Source organism: Somniosus microcephalus, unplaced genomic scaffold (genome assembly GCF_052327205.1).
Source record: "Somniosus microcephalus isolate GS21.2 unplaced genomic scaffold, FLI_Smic_1.0 unresolved_chr9, whole genome shotgun sequence".
In the NCBI taxonomy this organism is placed as follows: Eukaryota; Metazoa; Chordata; class Chondrichthyes; order Squaliformes; family Somniosidae; genus Somniosus; species Somniosus microcephalus.
The window spans coordinates 31,593,734-31,617,699 of NW_028225187.1; the positions used below are offsets into that span (position 1 = coordinate 31,593,734).

The window sequence follows — 23,966 nt, forward strand, 5'->3', positions numbered from 1 at the left end:
GAACTTTGACACATTAAATCATAGAAAATAGCAAAATGACAGAAAAATAAGCATTTATATAGCGTCTTTCATGAGGTCCGATAGCACTTCACAGACAACTAAGTACTTTTCAACTATAATAACTGATGTAACGTGAGCTAAGTGACAGCTAATTCGGGCAGAGCAATCTCCCACAAACAACAGTGTAATAATGACCAGATCATCTTTTCACTTCTGCTGGTTGAGGGATTGCTTAACCAATTATTTTTGCGGGGTTTTTAACGCCCACCTAAGAGGGGATATGGGGCCTCGATATAATGTCTCATCAGAAGGACTTTATTTCCTGCAATAATGACACCAGCAGCCTCGGGAGTGGGGTTCGAAACAACACGTTATTGTCGCAGAGGCGAGTTAGCGGGCCACGCCTATTGTTGATTATTGGCTGCTGAGTCAAACCGCTGGAAGTGGCCACCATCGGTCCATGAACTTTGACCCACAGTCAGCTCAGCTCTTGTCCCGAAAAGTTAAGCTTTTAAAGAGGCCTCTCAGTAAATCGTAAGACAGTGTATCAAACATATTACATACTTGAACAAAAATCCCAAATGATCTCTGGGATGAAGCGTGTGGCAAGTCCAGAAAATTCAAGTCCCTCTTCCCTGATACCATTCTGGCTCAACTCCCTTCAACCAGCTCTGCTCTAAATAGAACAATCCCAGCTCCTTTAGTCTCACCACACCCGATCAACAAATACCAGTCGTTCCTTGAGAGACGGACGAGTTTGTTGCTGATTGGTAGAATCGGGTTTCGAAGTAAAAAGTTAATTGATGAACGTTTGACCAACATACGGGGCTTCAGCTGAACATAAGGAGAGACACGTGACTTTCTAAAGCCACACCTGTCGCTACGGATTTTCGGATTATGGATGTGTTCGTTACTGAAGTGATTACTGTAGCTGCACGTTAAAGGAAATCTACTATAGGATTTCAAACATGTCGTTTAACATATTCCACTTTGTACTTACTTTATATTTCTTACATATTTTCAGCTTCTGATATGATTTTAAATCTTGAAGTAAATCCAAGAGCCGCGCTGTCAGGTGAAACAATTATCCTGAAGTGTTTGGTGCCTGACCAGAAAGGGACAGGATACTTCCTGTGGTATCGAAAAGAACAGTTAATACATGGAAATTCTCAATCTCAGTACATCATAACTAAAGTGCAAATAACAGATGAGGCATCTTATCGGTGTGAACGCAGAATAGGCTACAGGAAGTGGGTCTCATCGGAAGTAAACCTCACCGTAACAGGTTGGTCACTGTCTTTGTTGTTTTCCTCCAAAACTTGCTGCTTGGTAATTTGTGGAAAGATGGAAAACGATTCGAAGAACATTCTTTTACCAGAAAAGTTCTGTTGAAATTGGTAAGCATTTGCAATTATTGGGAAAACATTCCAATGTGGGCACTGTAGGCAAGCTTCTGGGTCGCATCTGGCAAAATAACACACTGCATTAACTGTAAGGGCCCCATGAATCCATAGGAGGGGAGGTCTCCTTCTCGGTTGCTCCTGAGAACTATCGGGAAATGTCGTTGGAGGTCATTTGCATTTCATTTCCGTGCTCTCTCACTGCTGGGCGATTTCATGGGCATCCCCGTGCTCATATCACTGGGACTGCTAGGGTTAGTAATAAGACGGTGGTTAGAATGTCGAACTCTCTACCACAGGGAGTACTTGAGGAAACTGCATTAAATGTGAAGCTAGATAAAAATATGAGGGAGAAAGCAATAGGAGGATATGTGGATGGGGTAGATGCTGAAAGGTGGGAAGAGACCAGTGTGGTGGATAATACCCGAATGGCCTGGCTCTCTGCTGTAAATACTGTGTGCAATGAACTATGAGTCTGGAGGGGGTCTTCCAGTCTACCACAAAGGCTTCCTATTCAATTAGCCATGGCGGGCCCAAGAGAGAGGGCTCTTGAAGAATACTGGTGGTGAAGATTTCGTCCACATAATCTGCCAACCAAAGTCTTTGTGAGGAACCAAGGGCATCCTAAAGTGATAAAAAAGTAGGTAGTTCACAGAATCACAGAAATCACAGAAACCCCACAGTGCAGATAGAGGCCATTTCGGCCCATCGAGCCTGCACCGACACATATCCCACCCGATCCCTGTAACCCCACGTATTTAATCCCCCTAACACTAAGGGTCAATTTATCATAGCCAATCAACCTAACCCGCACATCTTTGGACTGTGGGAGGAAACCGAAGCACCCGGAGGAAACCCACGCAAACACGGGGAGAATGTGCAAACTCAACACAGACAGTCACCCGAGGCCGGATTCGAACCTGGGTCCCTGGGTCCCTGGTGCTGTGAGGCAACAGTGCTAACCACTATGCCACCGTGCTGCCCTTGAATTAAATTCTCACCTCCCAAACTCCTGCCTGCCGATCGTAGGTATTGGAGGACTTTGAACTGTTAATCTTCGGCTGCAACCTGAAAGCCCCACTTCAAAGCTAACATGAGACTAGTAGCCGTGATCTCGGGGCTACTGATGTGTATATAAACCAACGTACGACCATCCCAACATAGCAGGATTTGATGCTAATAGATTGGATATTGTAGCAGAGTCAGGCTTAAAGCTGAGGCCTTGAAGATTTGGGGCACTCTTTCCCTTATGTTAACAACGCACCTCTGGCACCCTGTGTCCGCTGGGCGTCTCAGAATGCAAAATGAGCTGGATGCACTGCTTCCAGAATCTGGTGGGGAGGGTGGAATGTTCCTCACAGAATCCGGTGGAATTTCCTAATATTGAAATCAATGGATAGCATATACGGCGGGTTTAGAAACATAGAAACATAGAAGATAAGAGCATGAGTAGTCCATTCGGCCCCTCGAGCCTGCTCCGCCATTCAATGAGATCATGGCTGATCATCCAAATTCAGTATCCTGTCTCTGCCTTCTCCCCATATCCCTTGATCCCTTTAGCCTTAAGAAATATATCCAACTCCTTCTTGAATATATTTAATGAACTGGCCTCCACCGCCAACTGTGGCATAGAATTCCACAGGTTCACCACTCTCTGGGTGAAGAAATTCCTCCTCATCTCAGTCCTAAATGGCTTACCCCTTATCCTTAGACTATGACCCCTGGTTCTGGACTCTCCGACCATCGGAAACATCCTTCCTGCATCTACTCTGTCCAGGCCTGACAAAATTTTATAGGTTTCGATGAGATCCCCTCTCAATCTTCTAAACTCCAGTGAGTATAAGCCAAATCGACACAATCTCTCCTCATACGTCATTCCTGCCATCCCAGGTATCAGCCTAACGAATCTTCCATGGCAAGAACATCCTTCCTCAGATAAGGCGACTAAAACTGCACACAATACTCAAGGTGCGGTCTCACCAAGTCCCACTACAACTGCAGCAAGATATCCTTGTTCCTGTACTCGAACCCTCTTGCTACGAAGGCCAACATACCATTTGCCTTCTTAACTGCCTGCTGCACCTGCATGCTTACCTTCAGCGACTGGTGCACAAGAACACCCAGGTCTCTTTGCACTTCCCCTTCTCCCAATCTATTGCCATTCAAATAATAATCTGCCTTCCTGCTTTTGCCACCAAAGTGGATAACCTCACATTTATCCACATTATAGTGCATTTGCCATGTTTCTTCCCAATCACCCAAACTGTCCAAATCATACTGGAGTTTCACGACATTCTCCTCACAGCATACCCTCCCACACAGCATTGTGTCGTCTGCAAATTTGGAGATATTACATCCAATTCCCTCGTCCAGATCATTAATGTATATTGTGAACAGCTGGGGTCATAGGACCGATCCTTGTGTTACCCCACTAGTCACTGCCTGCCACTCGGAAAATGACCCGTTTATTTCAACTCTTTGCATTCTGTCCGCCAACCAGTTCGCTATCCAAGTCAATACCATGCCCCCAATCCCATGTGCCTTAATTTTGCACGCTAATCTCTTATGTGGGACCTTATCGAAAGCCTTCTGAAAGTCCAAATACACCACATCCACTGTTCTCCCTTATCTATTTTACCAGTTACATCGTAAAAAATTCCCTAAGATTGGTCAAGCATGATTTACCTTTTGTAAATCCATGTTGACTTTGTCCGATCCTGTCACTGCTTTCCAAGTGCTCTGCTATTACATCTTTTATAATGGACTCTAGCATTTTGCCCACTACGATGTCAGGCTTACCGGTCTATAATTTCCTGCCTTTTCTCTTCCACCTTTTTTGAATAGTGGGGTAAGATTAGCTACCCTCCAATCCATGGGTACTGTTCCAGAGTCTATCGAGTTCTGGAAGATGACCAGCAATGCATCTATTATTTCTAGGGGCACTTCCTTAAGTACCCTGGGATGTAGATTATCAGGCCCTGTGGATTTATCGGCCTTCTGTCCCATCAATTTTCCTAACACCATTTCCCTACAAATACTGATTTCTTTCAGTTCCACCCTTGCATCAGACCTATGTACCCCGGTGTGGTAAACCACTGTTATACCTGTCCGTATGTGTATGTGTATTCCACTAGGTACAGGTCTGGACATGCCTCGGCTGACTCCTCCCACTATTCCAGGTATATTAGTGACTACCTCCCAGTCCCTTAGTATTTTGGACGGATCGACCACTCGAGACTAGACCTTCATTCTTTAGTTAATAAAAGCCTGGTTGTTACTCGCTTAACCTCAGCCTTTTGAGTAATTGATGGCGCATCGCCCGGCACCTCTGGGAGGTTATTTGTGTCCTCCTTTGTGAAGAGAGGACAAAAATATGTATTTAGTTGGCCTGCCATTTCCTTGTTCCCCATTATAAATTCCCCTGATTCTGACTGCAAGGGACCTACGCTTGACTTCACCAACCTTTTTCTCTTCACATATCTATAAAAGCTTTTACAGTCAGTTTTTATGTTCCCTGAAAGCTTACTCTCATATTCTATTTTCCCTTTCTTAATTAATCCCTTTGTCCTCCTTTGTTGAATCCTATACTGCTCCCAACCCTCAGGATTATTGCTTTTTCTGGCCAATTTATATGTCCTCTCCTTGGATCTTATGTTATCCCTAATTTCCCTTGTTAGCCACGGTTGAGTCACCTTTTTTGTTTTATTGTTATGCCAAACTGGGATGAACAAATTCTGTAGCTCATCCATTTGGTCTTTGAATGTTTGCCATTGCCTATCCACTGTCAACCCTTTGAGTGCCATTCCCCAATCAATCTTACCCAACTCGCTCCTCAGACCATCGTAGTTTCCTTTATTTAAATTGAGTACGCTAGTCTCTGAGTCAGCTACTTCATTCTCCATCTTAATGAAGATTTCGATCATATTATGATCGCTCCGACCCAAGGGGCCTCGTACAACACGATTGCTAATTATTCCTTTCTCGTTACATAATACCCAGTCTAAGAAGGCCTGATCTCTGGTTGGTTCCTCGATATATTGGTCCAGGAAACCATCCCGTAAACACTTCAGGAATTCCTCCTCCACAGTATTGTTACTAATTTGGTTCGCCCAATCTATATGTAGTTTAAAGTCACCCTTAATGCACGCTTCTTTAATTTCCCTTTTAATGCCATCCCCAACCTCTGCCTTACTGTTTGGAGGTCTATATAGCACCCCCACTAACGTTTTGTTCCCCTTAGTATTTCCTCAATTCTACCCATACAGATTCCACATCATCAGAGCTAATATCCTTCATTACAATTGTGTTAATCCCTACTTTATCCAGTAATGCTACCACACCTGCCTTTCCTTTTTTCCTATCTTTCCTGAATTTCGAATACCCCTGGATGTTGGGTTCCCAGTCTTGGCCATCCTTGAGCCACGTTTCTGTAATCCCACGCAAATCATATTCGATTACCTCTATTTGCGCAGTCAATTCATCCACCTTATTACAAATGCTCCTTGCATTAAGACACAAAGCCTTCAGGCTTGTTTTTTTAACGCTCTTAGACCTATTAGAATTATTATTTACTGTGGCCACGTTTGATTTAAACCGTTGATTTCTCTGACTGCCACTTTTGTTTTTCTCCTTCCTATCTTTTGCTTTTATCCTTGTTTTCCTTTCCTCTGTCTCCCTGCTCAGGTTCCAAACCCCCTGCCATTTTAGTTTAATCCCTCCCCCACTGCACTAGCAAACACTCCCCCAGGACATCGGTTCCAGCCCTGCCCAGATGCAGACCGTCCGGTTTGAACTGGTCCCGCCTCCCCCAGAACCGGTTCCAATATCCCAGGAACTTGAAACCGACCCCCTGGCACCATTCCTCTAGCCACGTATTCAGCTGAAGTATCCTTCTATTTCTGCTCTGACTAGCACGTGGCACTGGTAGCAATTCTGAGATTACTATCTGTGAGGTCCTGTTTTTTAATTTATCTCCTAACTCCCTATATTCTGCTTTTAGGACCTCATCCCTCTTTTTACCTATATCGTTGATGCCGATATGCACCATGACAACTGGCTGTTCACCCTCCCCTTCCAAGATGTTCTGCAGCCACTCGTAGACATACTTGACCCTTGCACCAGGGAGGCAACACACCATCCTGGAGTCTCGTTTGTGTCCACAGAAACGCCTATCTATTCCCCTTACAATAGGACCCCCTATTACTATAGCTCTGCCCCTCTTTTTCCTCCCATTCTGTGCAGCAGAGCCACCCCTGGTGCCAGGAAGTTGGCTGCTGCTGCCTTCCTCTGATAAGGCATCCCCCCCCAACAGTACTCAAAGTGGTGTATCTGTTGGAGAAGGGGATGGCAACAGGGGACCCCTGCACTTCCTGCCTGCACCTAGTACTCTGCCTGTTGCTCACCCGTTCCCTTTCTTCCTGTCCAACCTCTACCTGCGGTGTGTCCAACTCCTTAAACGTGATATTCATGATGTCCTGAGCATCACGAATGCTCCAGTATGCATCAAATTGCAGCTCCAGTGCCGCAATGCGGTCTGTCAGTAGCTGCAGCTGGATGCACTTCCTGCACATCTAGTTGTCAGGGACACAGGAAATGTCTGAGTTCCCACATAGCGCAGGAGGAGCATACCACGGGGCCAGGCTGTCCTGCCATGACTTAGCCTTTAATTAATTGAATTTAAATTAAATCAATCCCACTAATTACACTAAAGTTAACTGGTTTACCAACAGTCCCCGCTATACCAGAGAGACCTTAGAAACTATAAACCACAGAGTTAAATTTTTAAAAAAGAGAGATATACTCACCAACCAATCACTTACCTGCTTCCTGGTGACGTCACACTTTGATTACTTTTTATCTCTCTCCCTGCTGTTGAATTGGTAAGCCGCTCCTCACTCTCCCACACAGGTCCGATGCTCTGGTCGGGCCTCGCTGCCAGTTTTAAGCTCCGCTGTTCCTCACTGCTCCCACACAGGCCCGATGCTCTGGTTGGGCCTCGCTGCCGCTCCTCACTGCTCCCACACAGGTCCGATGCTCTGGTCGGGCCTCGCTGCCAGTTTGAAGCTCCACCGCTCCTCACTGCTCCCACACAGGTCCGATGTTCTGGTCGGGCCTCGCTGACGGTTTTAAGCTCCGCCGCCCCTCACTGCTCCCACACAGGTCCGATGCTCTGGTCGGGCTTCGCTGCCGGTTTTAAGCTCTGCCGCTCCTCACTGCTCCCACACAGATCCGTTGCTCCGGTCGGGCCTCGCTGCCTGTTTTAAGCTCCGCCGCTCCTCACTGCTCCCACACAGGTCCGATGGTCTGGTCGGGCCTCGCTGCCGGTTTTAAGCTTAGCTGCTCCTCACTGCTCCCACACAGGTCCGATGCTCTGGTCGGTCCTCGCTGCCGGTTTTAAGCTCCACCGCTCCTCACTGCTACCACACAGGTCTGATGCTCTGGTCGGGCCTCGCTGCCGGTTTTAAGCTCCGCCGCTCCTCACTGCTCCCACACAGATTATTTTCAGAGTTCCAAACTAAGAAGAGCTGGGCCAAATGGTGCAGAAGTGCTGCAGGAAGAGAGCAATATCAATAAACCACAATTGGAACCATCAGTAAATTCAATACCATCTGGCCACTGCTTCCTTTCTGTGCTTCATTTGTCCCAGGCTTGTTTGGAGTTGGGATTGAGGTTACATAACGTGTCCAATGTATTCAGGCTGTTGGAGAAGCAGTTCTCAGTTTGAGTTAAGCATTTGTGAAACTATAACCATGAAATTTTGTTCCCAACATTAGATCGCGATGTGGCCTTACAGGTTGACCCACCTTCAGTTTTGGGAGGAGATGTTCTGAATCTGAATTGTCGGTACAGAAATTATTTTTGGTGGAATAAAGATGTTGACTTTTTCAAAGACAATAGAAGGATCCACTCAATGAAGTTGAATAATTGGAAAGTTCTGCATAGCATTAGAGTCAATAGGTCAAAAGACAGCGGATCGTACCTTTGTACTATTGACAATAAGAAGTCTCGAAGTGTTCATGTTCACGTTCAAGGTACGTATGCAACACTTCAATCTTTTGAATATGTTTCCATATTATAGGTGTACAATCCGATAAATTCTGAATCTGGACAAAATTAAACATAGCAGCATGATCTCAGAAGAATTTGTTCCCGTTAGGTCATATAATGTTTATTTAAAAACGTGCTACTTTAGCCGATATTTAACCCAGGGTGGATTTCCCCCCCTGCCAGCGCCGGCAGATATCTTTCTCCTCCTTTCCCACCTCGGGAGATCAGTTGGCAGCTACCCACTTTATCACAATGCCGCATCTAGAGACTGACGGGGAGTTTTCTCCCACGAAACCGGCCTATGATGTTGCCTCTCCACAACAACCAGGAAGAGGTGTTGACAATAATCACTAGCAGGTCCTCTTGAGTTCCTGGAACAACAGTGGTGTGTTCGCTGACGGACTTTGTGGAAGGATAGAATACGTTTTGTGCGCCTCTCACCTCTCTTTAGCTCTTTTCCCTTATGTATTTGGCGTGGACTTTATCACAGACACCTACTAAAATCTTGGAGAAGATCCCCTTGGATATCCTTGTCTTCTCAGTGGGTGCAATATATCATTCACAGATCCCACGCCCTGGCCACCAGAACCTCGATTCTTTATAATTCCAGTTGTTTACAGCTGAGTTTGGGGCTGGCTGGTAACTGAGCGATGTAGCTGTGAACATTTAGGGAGATCACCCTGATCATTGTAAATGGTGGGACACAGCAGGGAATGGCTAAGAGAGAAAAGTTGCACTGGAAGATTCCTGCTGAAGCATATGTTTTGCCCAGAGTGGATTTTCTGTTTCAGCAGATATAGTAAGCAGATTAACTTCGCCACAAACATAAATAAGAGGGGACTTCCATTACAGTATGATAATGTTGCCTGTTCTAGAGTTCCACAATAGAGCTGCTGATTAGCCAGGGAATCGTTCAGTATGACCGCCCCCTGGTGGCGATTATCATATTGCCTTTCTCTGATTAATATCGTCACCAATTTGTTTAACTCTGTCATAGGAACCTTTATCTGTCAATACAGATTCTGTTTTCACAGAACTCTTCTCCCAACCCGAACTGACGACTGAGCCTGCAGTTGAAATATTTGAAGGACAACATTTGAAATTGACCTGCTTTGTTCCAATATTCTGGCACAATGTTATGATCAGATACACATTTTACAAAAATGGCGAAGTTCTGAGCTTGAGTTCATACAACGCATTTAAGCACATGGGGGCAGCTTCGTTGAACGACTCGGGGACTTACCAGTGTGAAGCAAATGCTTTGAAACGCGGTGTGAAAAAGGAGAGTGATGAGGTGTACATTTCGGTAAATGGTAGGGACAACCAACTGTAATTATTGTTCATCTTTCATTTAAATAATTCTTCAGGCAATTATAGTTAAGTAAACATAGAGGAGGGATCCAGCCTCGTAAATAATGTTGTCACGTAGTAAATCAATTTTGGAGCAGCCCTGTTTAAATCATAGCGCCATATGCCTCTTACAAAATCCATGCATTTGCTGAAAATCACACTTTTAATAGATTCAAAGTTTGAAGACCAGTACCCATTCATAGTGGGTAATATTAGTTCCCTACAACAGTTTGGAATGGGCGATAATGAATTTTCCTCCAATTATATGTCCCGCAGTTTTTGCCTCCCAACGTCTGCAATGGACAGGAATATCGTGCGTGGTGTACAATTGGCGCAAGATTCAATAGCGCACATTTTACCACAATGACCCAAGGCAAAATTATCACCTCTGTTTCCGTCTGTCTGATACAGCACCGAGCAGAACCTGGTCAGAAACAGCAGGGTGTTTAGTCAGACAATGTCTTATTACTTATGGGGTAACAGTTAAAATTATGTGTGCTAAAGCGTATCGGCAGTCAATGGAATAGAAATTGGGCTGTGTATATAACGGATGACCAATCTGCTGCCATCGGTTTTTCACAGCGGCCAAACATGAATTCTCCCCCCTCTAATTTCAGCAGCGTGGGGAAGCAAAACTCTGAGCCTCTGCTGCCTCGGGTACCCCTTCCATTCCGTTAGCTCTTGGCAATCATAACTCTATCTTTGAATTTTCAAAGGAGCAATCAAATGCATATTTTGTTCTATTTGATAGAGCTCTTCTCCAAACCTACACTGCGGGCTGAGCCTGAAGCTCAATTATTTGAGGGCGAACAGCTAAAACTCGCCTGTTTGGTTGAAACATTTCCCACCAGTTCTTCTTTGAGTTACGTATTTTACAAAGATGGACAAGCTCTCATTTCAGCAGCAGACCACAACTATTACATCAAGGATGCATCTGGGCCTGACGATTCAGGGATATACCGGTGTGAAGCAATTACTCTGAACAGCAAGGTGAAGAAACTGAGCAATCACGTTTCAGTTTCAGTCAGACGTGAGTAAAATGTACTGCAATTATTTATCATCTTTCATTCACTAAATTACCAACACATGCACACAATGGGATTCTTCCTTCTGGTACACGGCTTACCTATATGTTTAAAACGCACTGCATAAATTAATTGAATAGTAGATAAATATTTGTATGTTGATACAAAACATTCGTTGTGCCACAGATAACATGTGCAATTGGGGGCAGTGATTTGCAAAAAGAACATTAAACTCATAGAAAACGGGCAGTGTTAATTCACCAACATGGCGCCATGCATGGAAACACTTATGATCAGGCTAGGCTTGAGCTACTGGGACTGATATTATAAGAGTAACCAAGGCTTAGCGGACATTTATTAGTGTTTTTTACAAGGTAAGGGTGACGATAGAGCGAACAGGGAAATTTATGTCCTCTGAATGCGAAGTCAGGAAGGAGGCACCATCGATGCTTAATTATCACTATAAGCGGGAGGGTAGCGTTTGGAAAAAAACATCCTTATGAGAGGATTGCTGAAACATAGAATGATTTGCCAGATAGAGCGGTGGAGTTAGGACCACTAATTTTAGGTAGAATAGTGTTTATGATTCTGGAATAGTGCAGCGTTCCTGCCTTTGACTAGCAGAGTCAGTAGGAATCTGGGCAGGCTAAAGTTAGTAGGGTGTTCATAAGTGGATTGCAGTAGGAATCATTGTAGTTCCAGGATCACGATTTCCTCTATTAAATGCGCCTACTGCCAAAGTAGGAGATGGAGTAGGGCACCTAATATTGGTGTGGTAACCTAAATGACGAGGTGCTTTATTATGATGAAAGCCCTATTTCACTTTGAAAGTAGCACCATAAATTCTAACAAAGCAGTGTAATTAACATGTGGATATATTTATAGGAATGACAGTATCCAAACCGGAACTGGCAATCAGCCCTGGTAAAGAGTTAATGGAAGGAGACACCGTGTCATTAACCTGCTCAGTGTCCAACGGTTCTACCCCGATTACGTACATTTTCTACAAAGACTCAAGTAATGAAATCTACCGAGAGGAATCCGACCAAAGCGAAATTACTCACCAAATCGGTAACGTCAACAAAAGCATCCAAGGAGATTACAGTTGCGGGGTTTCAAATGAGGCGACAGAACCTCCTCTACGCAGCGAATTCTTCTCGGTTACAGTGATAGGTGAGTTGTTATACGTACCTCTGCAGCAGAACGAAACAAGTGATTCAATAACTGGTCAGCCCGGGAATTGTTGCTGGTGCCGTAAGCTTATAAGCTGTAACATTTTCCTTGACATCTATCTGCTGTCGCTATCCCAAAATGCACGCTCCTGAAAGGTGCCGTAAGCTTGGAAGCTGTAACATCTTCCTTGACATCTATCTGCTGTCGCTATCCCAAAATGCACGCTCCTGAAAGGTGCCGTAAGCTTGGAAGCTGTAACATCTTCCTTGACATCTATCTGCTGTCGCTATCCCAAAATGCACGCTCCTGAAAGGTGCCGTAAGCTTGGAAGCTGTAACATCTTCCTTGACATCTATCTGCTGGCGCTATCCCAAAATGCACTCTCCTGAAAGCAGAGCGCAATCAATGATTATTGTAAGGGTCCTTCTCTGAGCCGCTGTACATATTTCACTGTATGATCATTAACATGTGTTGTGCTAACACAGAAATTAAGTCTGTGATAGATGCTATAGTTGGCAAATTCATATTTTTTTTTTTAAATAGAGGCCTTCTCCAAGCCGGAATTGAGGGCTAAGTCCGAATCTCAATTATTTGAGGGTCAACAGTTAAATCTCGAATGCTTGGTTAAGGTATATCGCTCCAGTTCTCCTTTGAGAATCTTATTTTACAAGGATGGACAAGCTCTCGATACAGCGGCAGGCAACAATTATTACATCAAGGAGACATCTCGGTCAGAAGATTCGGGGATTTACCAGTGTGAAGCAACAACGTTGAACAGCGAGTTGAAGAAACTGAGTAATCAGGTTTCAGTTTCAGTCAGACGTGAGTAAAATTTACTGCAATTATTTATCATTTTTATTCCACAAAAGTACCAACACATGCTCACAATGGGATTCTTCAGTCTGGTACAGGGCTTATCTATAAGTTTAAAAAGGACTTAATAAATAAATGAATAAATCCGGGCATATAGAACAAGGGTAGATCAATTTTTATATATGTGGTAAACCACTTTTATCGTTCACTATCGTTACACTATGGTTATCACTGTTATATCGTTACACTATGGTTATCACTGTTTACACTGTTGTATCACTACACGAGGTCGCCTCTTGTCACGCTGTTATACATGGGCTGACCACTGCTGACTCCGCCCATGGCTCCACCTACTTGCCCAGGTATAAAGGTGGTCGACTGGCTGGTATTCCTCCTTGTTGGATCCGATCACCCACGAGGGTGGGCTCTGTTATTTAGCCAATAAAAACCTATAGTTACTGTCTTAACTCGTCGCTTTTCATTGGATGAATTGATAGGTATATCAATATATTTATACAAAACATTCGTCAGGCCACTGATAAAGTGTACAATTGGAGTACTTCCATTCTAAAGAGAGCATTATAATAATAGAAAACGGGCAGTTTTGATTCACCAACGTGGCGCCAGGGATGGAAAATGTAATGATCAGGATAGTCTTGAGCTACTGGGACTGATAGTAGAAGAGAACCCAAGGCTAAGAGGACATATATTAGTGTTTTTTTTAACAATGTAAGTGTGATGATAGAGCGAATAGGGTAAGTTTTATCCTCTGAATCCGAAGGCATGAAGGAAGGATCATCAATGCATAATTATCAATCAAAGCGGGAGGGTACAACTGAAAAGAACGTACTTTAGGTAGACGAGTGCTGTAATATAGAATGATTTACCAGGTGGAGCGCTTGCGTTAGATACCATTGCATTTAAGTAGAGTAGTGTTTATGTTACTGGAATAGTGCAGAGTTACTGAACTAGAAATTTGATTTGGGCGTTTGTGAAAAACCGGCAGTATTGATCGGCCGCCCGTTATACCTAGCACCAGAAATACAGTGGGCTGCATTTTCCGACTCCCACGGTTGTGTACGAGGTGTGTACGCATCTGTAGGGGCCTCGCAAGTGCCGGTTTCAGGCATGCGAAGCGCATGCGCTGAAAAGCACTTGTGATCTGTCAAGAAACCGCTTGATGTATCATCCACCTGCCCGGGAGAAGTGCCTCTGCGGGCAGGGAGTTACGGTTGCTGCAAATCTTCCGCCCGCTTAAAACCTTTAAAAATCTTACACCTGTTAAAAGCAGGTGCAAGGCCTGTTTTTACCAGCATTAGAGTTTACATAAATAAAAAAATTAAAAGATTTTACTCATTTTTAAGTTAAAAATACCTTTTCAAAATGTATGTTTATTTTTAGGCCAGTAAAAAACTTTAATTACGTTTTTCAAACAATTAAATTTTTATTTAATATTAAATTTAATTTAATTTTAACTAATTTTAAATACATGAATTTTTCAATTGAATAAATATTTATCTGTTTTTAAATGTGATCCCCATTCATACTTTTGAGAGATCTACGCGTAGAGATCTGCCAAAAGTATAAATGGGGATTTCCTTCTTTGATTGGTTCCCCATGGCCCACGTGATCCCAAGAGCGCATGCTGATGACATGCACCGATGGGATACCTGGGCCTCTGCGTATTTCGTTCTGCAGTGGCCTCGGATCGGAAGTCTCGGGACATAGGGATCCAGCAAGTAAGTGCGTAGATTTTTTCCGATCAGAGGCATCCGCACGCAGGAAGCCTCCAATCGGAAAATCAGGTCGACTGTGATTGACTGCACTATTACTGAATATCAGGCGCTCATTTATCACCACTGCCCGTTATTCACCAGCGCCTGAGACAAATTAGCATAGTCAGTACGAATCAATACCAGGCTGGAGATAGTAGAGTAGTCTCAAGTGGACTGCATTAGGAATTAATGTAGTTCCAGGATCAGGCTTTCCTATATTAATTCCAACTGCTGCCAAAGTAGAAGATGGAGACGGGCGACCAATATTGGTGTAGTAACCTGAATTACAGTGCTCTATACTGTGCTGAGAGCCTCATTTGATTTTGAACGGAGATGGCCTATCGGGGGAAGGCAGCAGTAGCCAACTTCCTTGCTCCGTGGGTGGTTGTGTTGCACAGGACGGGGGGGGAAAACGAGCGGGAGAGCTGAAGTAATGGGGGATTCTAGTGTAAGGGGAATAGATAGACGTTTCTGCGGCTGTAAACGAGACTCCAGGATGGTGTGTTGCCTCACTGGTGCTAGTGTCAAGAGTCAAGGGTCTCGGAGTGGCTGCAGGACATTCTGCAGGGGAAGGAAGAACAGCCAGTTGTCATGGTGCATATAGGTACGAACGATATAGGTAAAAACAGGGATTTGGTCCTGAAAGATAACTACAGGGAGTTAGGAGGTAAATTAAAAAATAGGACCTCAAAAGGTAGTAATCTCAGGATTGCTACCAGTGCCACCTTCTAGTCGGAGTAGAAATAGAAGGATATTTCAGATGAATACTTGGCTAGAGGAATTGTGCAAGGGGGAGGGAATCAAATCCCTTGGATATTGGAACCGGTTCTGGGGGAGGTCAAACCAGTACAAACTGGACAGTTCACACCTGGGCAGGACAAGGACCAATGTCCTAGGGGGAGTGTTTGCTCGTGCTGTCGGGGAGAGCTTAATTAAAATGGCAGGGGTTTGGGTACCTGTGCAGTGAGACAGAGGCTAGGGAAGCAAGGATAGCAGCAAAAGACAGGAAGGAGACAAGCAAAGTGGCAGTCATAGAAATCAAGGGTGTAAATCAAAGATGGCCACAGTAAATAATAATTGTTTCCTGCATAAGACTGTTTATAAAAAAAAAAAGCTTGAAGTCTTTGCGTCTTAATGAGAGGAGCATTCGTAATAAGGTGAATGAATTAGCTGTGCAAATAGATGATATAATTGGGATTACGGAGACATGGAGCCAGGGTGACCAAAGCTGGGAATTCAACATCCAGGGGTATTCAATATTCAGGAAAGGCAGGCAAAAAGGAACAGGAGGTGGGGTAGCATTGCTAGTTAAAGTGTAGATTAACACATAATTAAGGAAGGATATTAGCTCTGATGATCTGGAATCTGTATGGTTGAAGCTGAGAAATAGCAAGTGGCAGAAAACGTTAGTGGGAGTTGTATACAGGCCCACAAAGAGTAATGCTGAGGTGGGTGATGGCATGAAATGGGAAATTAGAGATGTGTGCATTAAGGGCACAGCAGTTATCATGGGTGACTTTAATCTACATATAGATTGGGCTAACCAAATTAGTAACAATACTGTGGAGGAGGAATTCCTAGAGTGTAAACGGGATGGTTTCCTGGACCAATATATCGAGGAACCAACTAGTGATCAGGCTATCTTAGTCTGGGTATTATGTAATGAGAAATGATTAATTAGCAGTCTTGTTGTGCGAGGCCATTTGGTGAGGAGCGATCATAATATGATAGAATTCTTCATTAAGATGGAGAGTGAAGCATTAGACTCAGAGACTCGGGTCCTGAATTTAAATAAAGGAAACTACGATGGTATGAGTTGTGAATTGGCTAGGATAGATCCCAGATCGTTACTTAAAGGGTTGACGATGGATAGTCAATGGCAAACATTTAAAGATCGCATGGATGAACCACAGAATTTGTTCATACCTGTTTGGCATAAAAATAAAACAAAAAGAATGTGACTCTACCGTGGCTAACATGGGAAATTAGGGACAGCATTAGATCCAAGCAGACGACATATAAATTGGCCAGAGCGGGCAGCAACCCTGAGGATTGGGAGCAGCTAAATATTCAGCAACGGAGGACAAAGGGATGAATTAAGAGGGGGACAATAGAGTATGTGAGTAGTCTTGCAGGGAATATAAAAACTGACTGAACAATCTTCTATAGATATGTGAAGCGAAAAAGATTGGTGAAGTCAAGCACAGGTCCCTTGCAGTCAGAATCAGTGGAATTTAAAATGGGGAACAAAGGAATGGCAGACCAAGTACATACATATTTTGTTTCTGTCTTCACAAAGGAGGACACAAATAACCTCCAAGAAATGTCGGGGAACATAGGGTCTAATGAGAGGGAGGAACTGAATGAAATCAGAATTTGTAGGGAAATGGTGTTAAGAAATTGATGGGATTGAAAGCTGATAAATCCCCAGGGCCTGATAATCTACATCCTAGGGTACTTAAGGAAGTGGCCCTAGAAATAATAGATGCATTGCTGGTCATCTTCCAAAATTCTATAGACTCTGGAACAGTTCCCTTGGATTGGAGGGTAGCTAATGTAACCCCACAATTTTAAAAAGGTGCTAGAGTGAAAAAGATGAATTATAGACCGGTAAGCCTGACATCAGTAGTGGGGAAAATGCTAGAGTCCATTATAAAAGATGTAATAGCAGAGCACTTGGAAAACAGTGAGAGGATCGGACAAAGTCAACATGGATTTACAAAAGGTGAATCAAGCTTCAATAATCTTCTGGAATTTTTTGAGGATATAACCAATAGAAGAGATAAGGGAGAACCAGTGGATGTGGTGTATTTGGACTTTCTGAAGGCATTCAGTAAGGTGCCGCATAAGAGATTAGCGTGCAAATTTAAAGCACATGGGATTGGTGGTAAGGTACTGCCTTGCATAGAGAACTGTTTGGCAGACAGGAAGCAAAGAATTGGAATAAATTGATCATTTTCTGAGCGGCAGGCAGTGAGTAGTGGGGTACCGCAAGTTCGGTGCTAGGACCCCAGTTATTCATAATCTATATTAATGATCTAGACCAGGGAACTAGATGTAATATCTCCCAGTTTGCAGACAACACAAATCTGGGTGGGCGTGTGTGCTGTGAGGAGGATGCCGAGAAACTCCAGTATGATTTGGACTGGTTAGGTGATTGGGCAGATGCATGGCAGATGCAGTATAATGTGGATAAATCCACTGTGATGGCAAAAACAGGAAGGGTGATTATTATCTGAACGGCAATAGATTGGGTGAAGGGGAAGTGCAATGAGACCTGGGTGTCCTTGTGCACCAGTCGCTGAAGGTAAGCATGCAGGTGCAGCAGGTGGTTAAGAAGACAAATGGTATGTTGGCCTTCGTAGTGAGAGGGTTTGAGTACAGGAACAAGGATGTCTTGCTGCAGTTGTACAGGGCCTTGGTGAGACCACACCTTGAGTATTGTGTGCAGTTTTGGTCGACTTGTCTGAGGAAGGATGTTCTTGCCATGGAGGGAGTGCAGCGAAGATTCACCAGACTGATACCTGGGATGGCAGGAATGATGTAAGAAGAGAGATTGGGTCGATTGGTCTTGTATTGGCTAAAGCTTAAGAGAATGAAATGGGATCTCTTTGAAACTTATAAAATTCTAACAGGACTAGACAGACTAGATGCAGGAAGGATTTTCCCGATTGCAGGGGAGTCCAGAACCAGGGGTCACTGTCTAAGGATAATGGCTAAGTCATTTAGGACTACGATGAGGAGGAATTTCTTCACCCAGAGAGTGTTGAACCTGTGGAATTCTCTACCACAGAAGGCAGTTGAGCGCAATTCATTAAATATATTCAAGAAGGAGTTAGATATATTTATTAAGGCTAAAGGGATCAAGGGATATGAGGAGAAAGCAGGGACAGGGTACTGAGTTTGGATGATCAGCCATAATCTCATTGAATGGCGGAGCAGGCTCGAGGGGCTGAATGGCGTACACCTGCTCCTATCATCTATGTTTCTATGTATCTAAATTGGGCTGTGTATATAAAGGATGACAAATCTACTGCCAGATGTTATCCACAGCGCCCAAATTGAATTATCTCCCCTCCAATTTCAGCAGCATCGGGAAGCAAAACTTCTGAGCCTCTGCTGTCTCGGGCACCACTTCCATTCCGTTAGATCTTGGCAATCATAACTCTATCTTTGAATTTCCAAATGAGCAATCAAATGCATATTTCGTACAATTTTCTAGAGCACTTCTACAAACCTACACTGAGGGCTGAGCCTGAAACATAGAAACATAGAAGATAGAAGCAGGAGTAGGCCATTCGACCCCTCGAGCCTGCTCCGCCATTTAATAAGATCATGGCTGATCATCCAAATTCAGTACCCTGTCCCTGCTTTCTACCCACATCCCTTGATCCTGTTAGCCTTAAGCAACATATCTAACTCCTTCTTGAAAATAATTAATGAATTGGCCTCAACTTCCTTTTGTGGTAGAGAATTCCACAGGTTCTCCACTCTCTGGGTGAAGAAATTCCTCCTCATCTCTGTTCTAAATGGCTTACCCCTTATCCTTAGACTGTGACCCCTGGTTTTGGACTCCCCGACTATCGGGAACATCCTTCCTGCATCTAATCTGTCGAGTACTTTTAGAATTTTATAAGTTTTATTGAGATCCCCTCTCATTCTTCAAAACTCCAGCGAATATAAGCCCAATTGACCCAATCACTCCTCATACGGCATTCCTGTCATCCCAGGTATCAGTCCAGTTAATCAGCGCTGCACTCCCTCCATGGCAAGAACACCCTTCCTCCGATAAGGAGAACATCCTTCCTCAGATAAGGAGAACATCCTTCCTCAGATAAGTTACTTGAGGGCCAACAGTTAAAACTCGCGTTTTTGGTTGAAATATTTCGCTCCAGTTCAGTGGCAGACCACAACTATTACATTAAGGAAACATCACGGCCTGACGATTCGGGGACTTACCTTGGTAAAGCAACTACTTTGCACAGCGAGGTGAAGAAACTGAACAATCAGGTTTCAGTTTCAGTCAGACGTGAGTACAATTTACTACAATTATCTATCATCTTTCATCCACTAAATTACCAACACATGCACACAATGGGATTCTTCAGTCTGGCACAGGGCTTATCTATATGTTTAAGATGCACTGTATAAATAAGTGAATAAATCCGTACATACTTGAAACCGTATTATGTTATTCATGGGATATGTTTATTTTATTCCAGTGCAGATTCACACAACCGCGATCAGAGCCTCAGTTTTTACACTTTTTCTTGTTGCTGCCCTGATTGCACTGGTACTCGTCAATCGTCCCAACAAGAAACAAGGTGAGTCATGTTTTACAGGCAGGTGATTGGCTCTATAGTCACGTGAAGGGCTTCAGTGTATTCTATATTCAGTTGCGACATTCAAAATGCAACCATATTATTTGGGCAAAAGAGGGATAGTCTGGGCTGGAAAAAGAAAAATGTTATTTGAAATGACGATCTCAGAACAGACAGGAGCTTAAGACTGGGGCGAATTTGCCCAGTTAAGTGTTTTTATTTCCCTTTGTGCTGTTCAGAATTGATATGCATGTGGCCGAGGGGTAGAACAATAAGTGGCAGCATCATTCGTGGTTAGTGTGAGGAGACGATGCATCCTAAAGGATTTGTAACACGGTATATGGTAATATCTTACATGTTTCTGTATATCTTTTCTGTATTGATTCTGTATTAATAAGTCATTTAATGCACGTTTGTAAAAGTTTAGATTTAATGTGAATGAATACGTTTGCAGTTAAACAAATCCACCTGTACAGCAATATTTATTGTACAACTTGCTGAAGTAGGTCTCTTCCTGTTTTATCCAGAAAATTCTTCAAGAATTTCACAATCGTTTGGGTAAGTCCACGCAATTTTTAGCTGAATAAGCCGTAGCTATATCCCTGAATATACTCAGTCTCTGTATAGCTGAACTAAACGCGGTAAATGCTTGTGCGGTAGATTTTATCAATTGCATTGAACTTTAATCTGGCATTACGGATCAGCCTCCTGTTATAGAAAACACCATATTTTAATTTAATTTGAGTTGAATGGGATTGAAAAACATGTGGTTTCTACAACGCGTGTCTGTTCTGCTACACCACTTTTTATTCCGGGCACCGAGTTGGAAAATCTGCCCCATTGAAGATAAGCCTTTACTGTAGCTCGCACTCAAACGATTACACTCCCTGCAGTCTATAAGGAGTGATCATTTTCTAAGTTATGTCAGTTGTACCTGAACTCCCTAACTTAAACAGAGTGAAATTCGCCCTGCGTGGCACAGTAAAAGGGGTGATTACAAATCGTTTTACAGTCCGTAGATTAGATTCCAGTGACTTGTAAACAAATATTGGGCGGAGTGTAAAAACTGTTGGAGTTTCGTTTAACCCTGCTCTCCACCACCGCCCAAGAAGAAATTATACCCCAAACTCTTCAATCACTCAGTGAGCTGGACTATTCTTTAATCCTCCAATTTAATCCTTATGTAAATCATAGGGAACTGAAGCATTCTAGGATTTGGTGTGCAGGGCGATTGCGCATGTAGTTAATTTTAGTAACATTCACACAGTGACTATCTCAGGCAGTGGTCCATTTAACTGAACAAGCTTTTCTGGATACAGTTCTACTATTGATCAGCTTGAACAGTGTTTGTTGGCTTGGAATATCTAGTCCCCTTGTGAATCCAGTCGCTGTTTATTTTCCGACTCCCCTATGCTGGACATCATTCCACATGTGTTTTAACCTCTGACTGAATGTTGCTTGAACTTTTGATACGCTTGTGTGGCCGTCAATTTGAAACTGTGGCACTCTTCTAGAGCTTCGGTATGGAAGCACATCTCTATACGCATTACCCAATCCTGTCATAACCATAAATAATAATTTTTAAAACTTCTCCATCTTCTTTCAAGATTGATTTTTTTTTTAAATTACTCCAACTCCTTTCAAGGCTTTATCTCCCTGGTTTTGTAACTAATCTAGTGACCCAGCCTTTATATTCAACAAGCGTCTAGTATGTTTCTCTTATTAAAAAGATATCAACATTGTATTCACTGCGCCAGATGTGGGACATCTGCTGGGCAGAGCACAGAAAGGAAGATCTGGTCGGAATGATCTCTTGCTGAAAGCAGAAACGCTTGATTTCTGTTCCATTAAGTACCGTGAAAGGAAAATCCTGCATGTTCTGTAAAAGATGTGTTAACCTCTCCACCATATTCTCATCTTTGCATTCCTTCAACATGATTCTTAACAAACAAATGGCAGGAAAAATCATTGATACCCCATGAACTTGCATCAATACCAATTATAAATTTACGGTTATCTTTCTTGATTTCTGTGGCCCTCAATTTGTAACTGTGGCACTCTTCTTGAGCTTCGGTATTAAAACGCATCTCTAAGCACATTCCACCATCCTGTCATAATCATAAATAATATTTCAAAAAACTTCTCATTCTTCTTTCAAGACTAATTTTTTCAAAATACTCCAACTCCTTTCATCACTCTGTCCCCTTGGTTTTGGAACTAATCTAATGATCCTGCCTTTACATTCATCAAGAGTCTAATATGTTTCTCTTATAAAAATGATATCAACACTGTACTCACTGCGCCAGATGTGGGACATCTGCTGGGCTGACAGCATAACGTATGTTCAGTTGGAAGGTATCCCTTGCTGAACGCAGAACCGCTTGATATAAACACATATAAAACACATCTGTATGCACATTTCCCAAAAACCTCTTAATCATAAATAATTATTGCTAAACTTCGCATTATTCTTTCAAGACTGAATTTTATCACAATACTCCAACTCCTTTCAAGGCTCTATCGCCCTGGTTTTGAATGTAAGCTCGTGACACGCCCTTTATATTCAACAAAAGAATCAATGTTTATTTTATTAAAATGATACCAGCACTGTACTCCCTGCGCCAGATGTGGGACATCTGCTGGGCAGAACACAGAAAGGAAGCTTGGTTGGGAAGGAGCTCTTGCCGAAAGCAGAACCACTTGCTCCCTGTTCCATTAAGCTGCGTGCAAGGAAAATCCTGCCTGTTCTGTAAATGATGTGTGAACCTCTCCACCAGGTTCCTCTTTGATTTCCTCCAACGTGATTTTTAGCACAAAAATCATAGAAAAAATGTTTTTAACAAAGGACATGCTCCAATACCAACTATAATTTTAAGGTTATCTCCCGTGATTTATAAGTTACACGGTGGTGATATATCTCAACATTCTCTACAGTTCCTAATTCACTTTCAACACTGCACCCACTTTTTTTTTTAAACTGATACCCAAATATCAATGATACATTCTTCCTTTTATTTGGTATTGAATCCTCCCTTCCATTTAGGACACAATGGGTCAAATTTGCTTTTCCAATGGAGTTGAAAGCAGGTGGTAAGGGATGGCCGGCCAGTTTTACACACAGCCTACTTTCCATTTCCAAATTCGGCTGGAGTGTAAAACGAGCGGCTGAGCCTTTACCACCCATATTCTGCTGGACGGTAAAAGTGAATATTAACTTCAACTTTCCAACTTGCCGCTCGGGCAAAAACTGCCGTTTCTGGTCAGCCGTCCAATTGAGATTGCGCCCGATTATCCTGTGAAACAATTTCGAAGCTATGAAAATCCGGCGAGTGCTGTTTCTTACTGCCCAGCAGTAATGTGGATCATATACCCCCCGCCAGGAGACACTCTTACTACGTTACAATCTTCAACCATAATCAGTATAACTTAATTTGGGGCCGCAGCACACAGCGAGCACTAACGAATCTATTGCACATTTTGGACTCGACCGATTTTATTTTCCATAAATTTCAATGGATCAAAAATGATCTAGAGGATTTCTAAATGGACAGCCGATTCGCTACATTTCGCTTTGCGGTGTCTTCAAGGACCAATTTCTACTGAAGTGAGTCATGATAAGGGAAATCTGGAAAATATCTGAGGTAATTCAGGATCTGCTGAGAGAACGACGTTAGACCCCTGGGGAGGAAAGTGCCACGGATCGGCAACCTGTCTACCTTGAGCTTCTTCAACTGGTCCAATGGATGTGGACTTGCAAGTTTAAGGTTATGTCTCTTGTAAACTGCTTGCTTGTTTTTGATATTTATTCTACTGTTTCATCTTATTTGAAAGTAACATTTCAGTTGTACACGATTATTGTTAAACTTTAATCTCTGTGAACATTTCCGCACTTAGGGAGGCAACTAGAAACAGACTTCCAAGTGAAGAGAATTCTGCAGACAATTCCGAGTCTGCAGGTGTGCGATCAGCTCAAAGCACCGGTAAGTTCAACCTGATCAGCATGTGATGAACCGTAGATTGTTTGGGGTAACATTTCCATCGGAAGTTCTCTCCAATATCGTT

At 43.1% G+C, this 23,966-nt stretch overlaps 1 protein-coding gene and 1 long non-coding RNA gene across 3 annotated transcripts; both read left to right on the forward strand.

Annotated features, from left to right (window-relative positions):
• Positions 1-460: 460 nt before the first annotated feature.
• On the forward strand, positions 461-12,648 carry LOC147085032 (Fc receptor-like protein 5; the record flags this gene model as incomplete). Its single annotated transcript, XM_085979405.1, has 7 exons — positions 461-527; positions 1,025-1,285; positions 8,174-8,431; positions 9,482-9,760; positions 10,549-10,827; positions 11,708-11,995; positions 12,539-12,648. Coding segments are annotated over exons 1-7 (1,542 nt in total), but the record flags the coding sequence as incomplete, so codon positions are not given.
• Positions 12,649-12,666: 18 nt separating this feature from the next.
• Positions 12,667-21,051, forward strand: LOC147085033 (uncharacterized). 2 transcript variants are annotated; one of them, XR_015075899.1, is made up of 3 exons: positions 12,667-12,817; positions 19,806-19,907; positions 20,432-21,051. It is a non-coding gene; the product is annotated as an uncharacterized LOC147085033 (long non-coding RNA). The 2 variants fall into 2 exon arrangements; XR_015075900.1 differs by lacking the exon at positions 12,667-12,817 and adding an exon at positions 19,498-19,612.
• Positions 21,052-23,966: the final 2,915 nt, after the last annotated feature.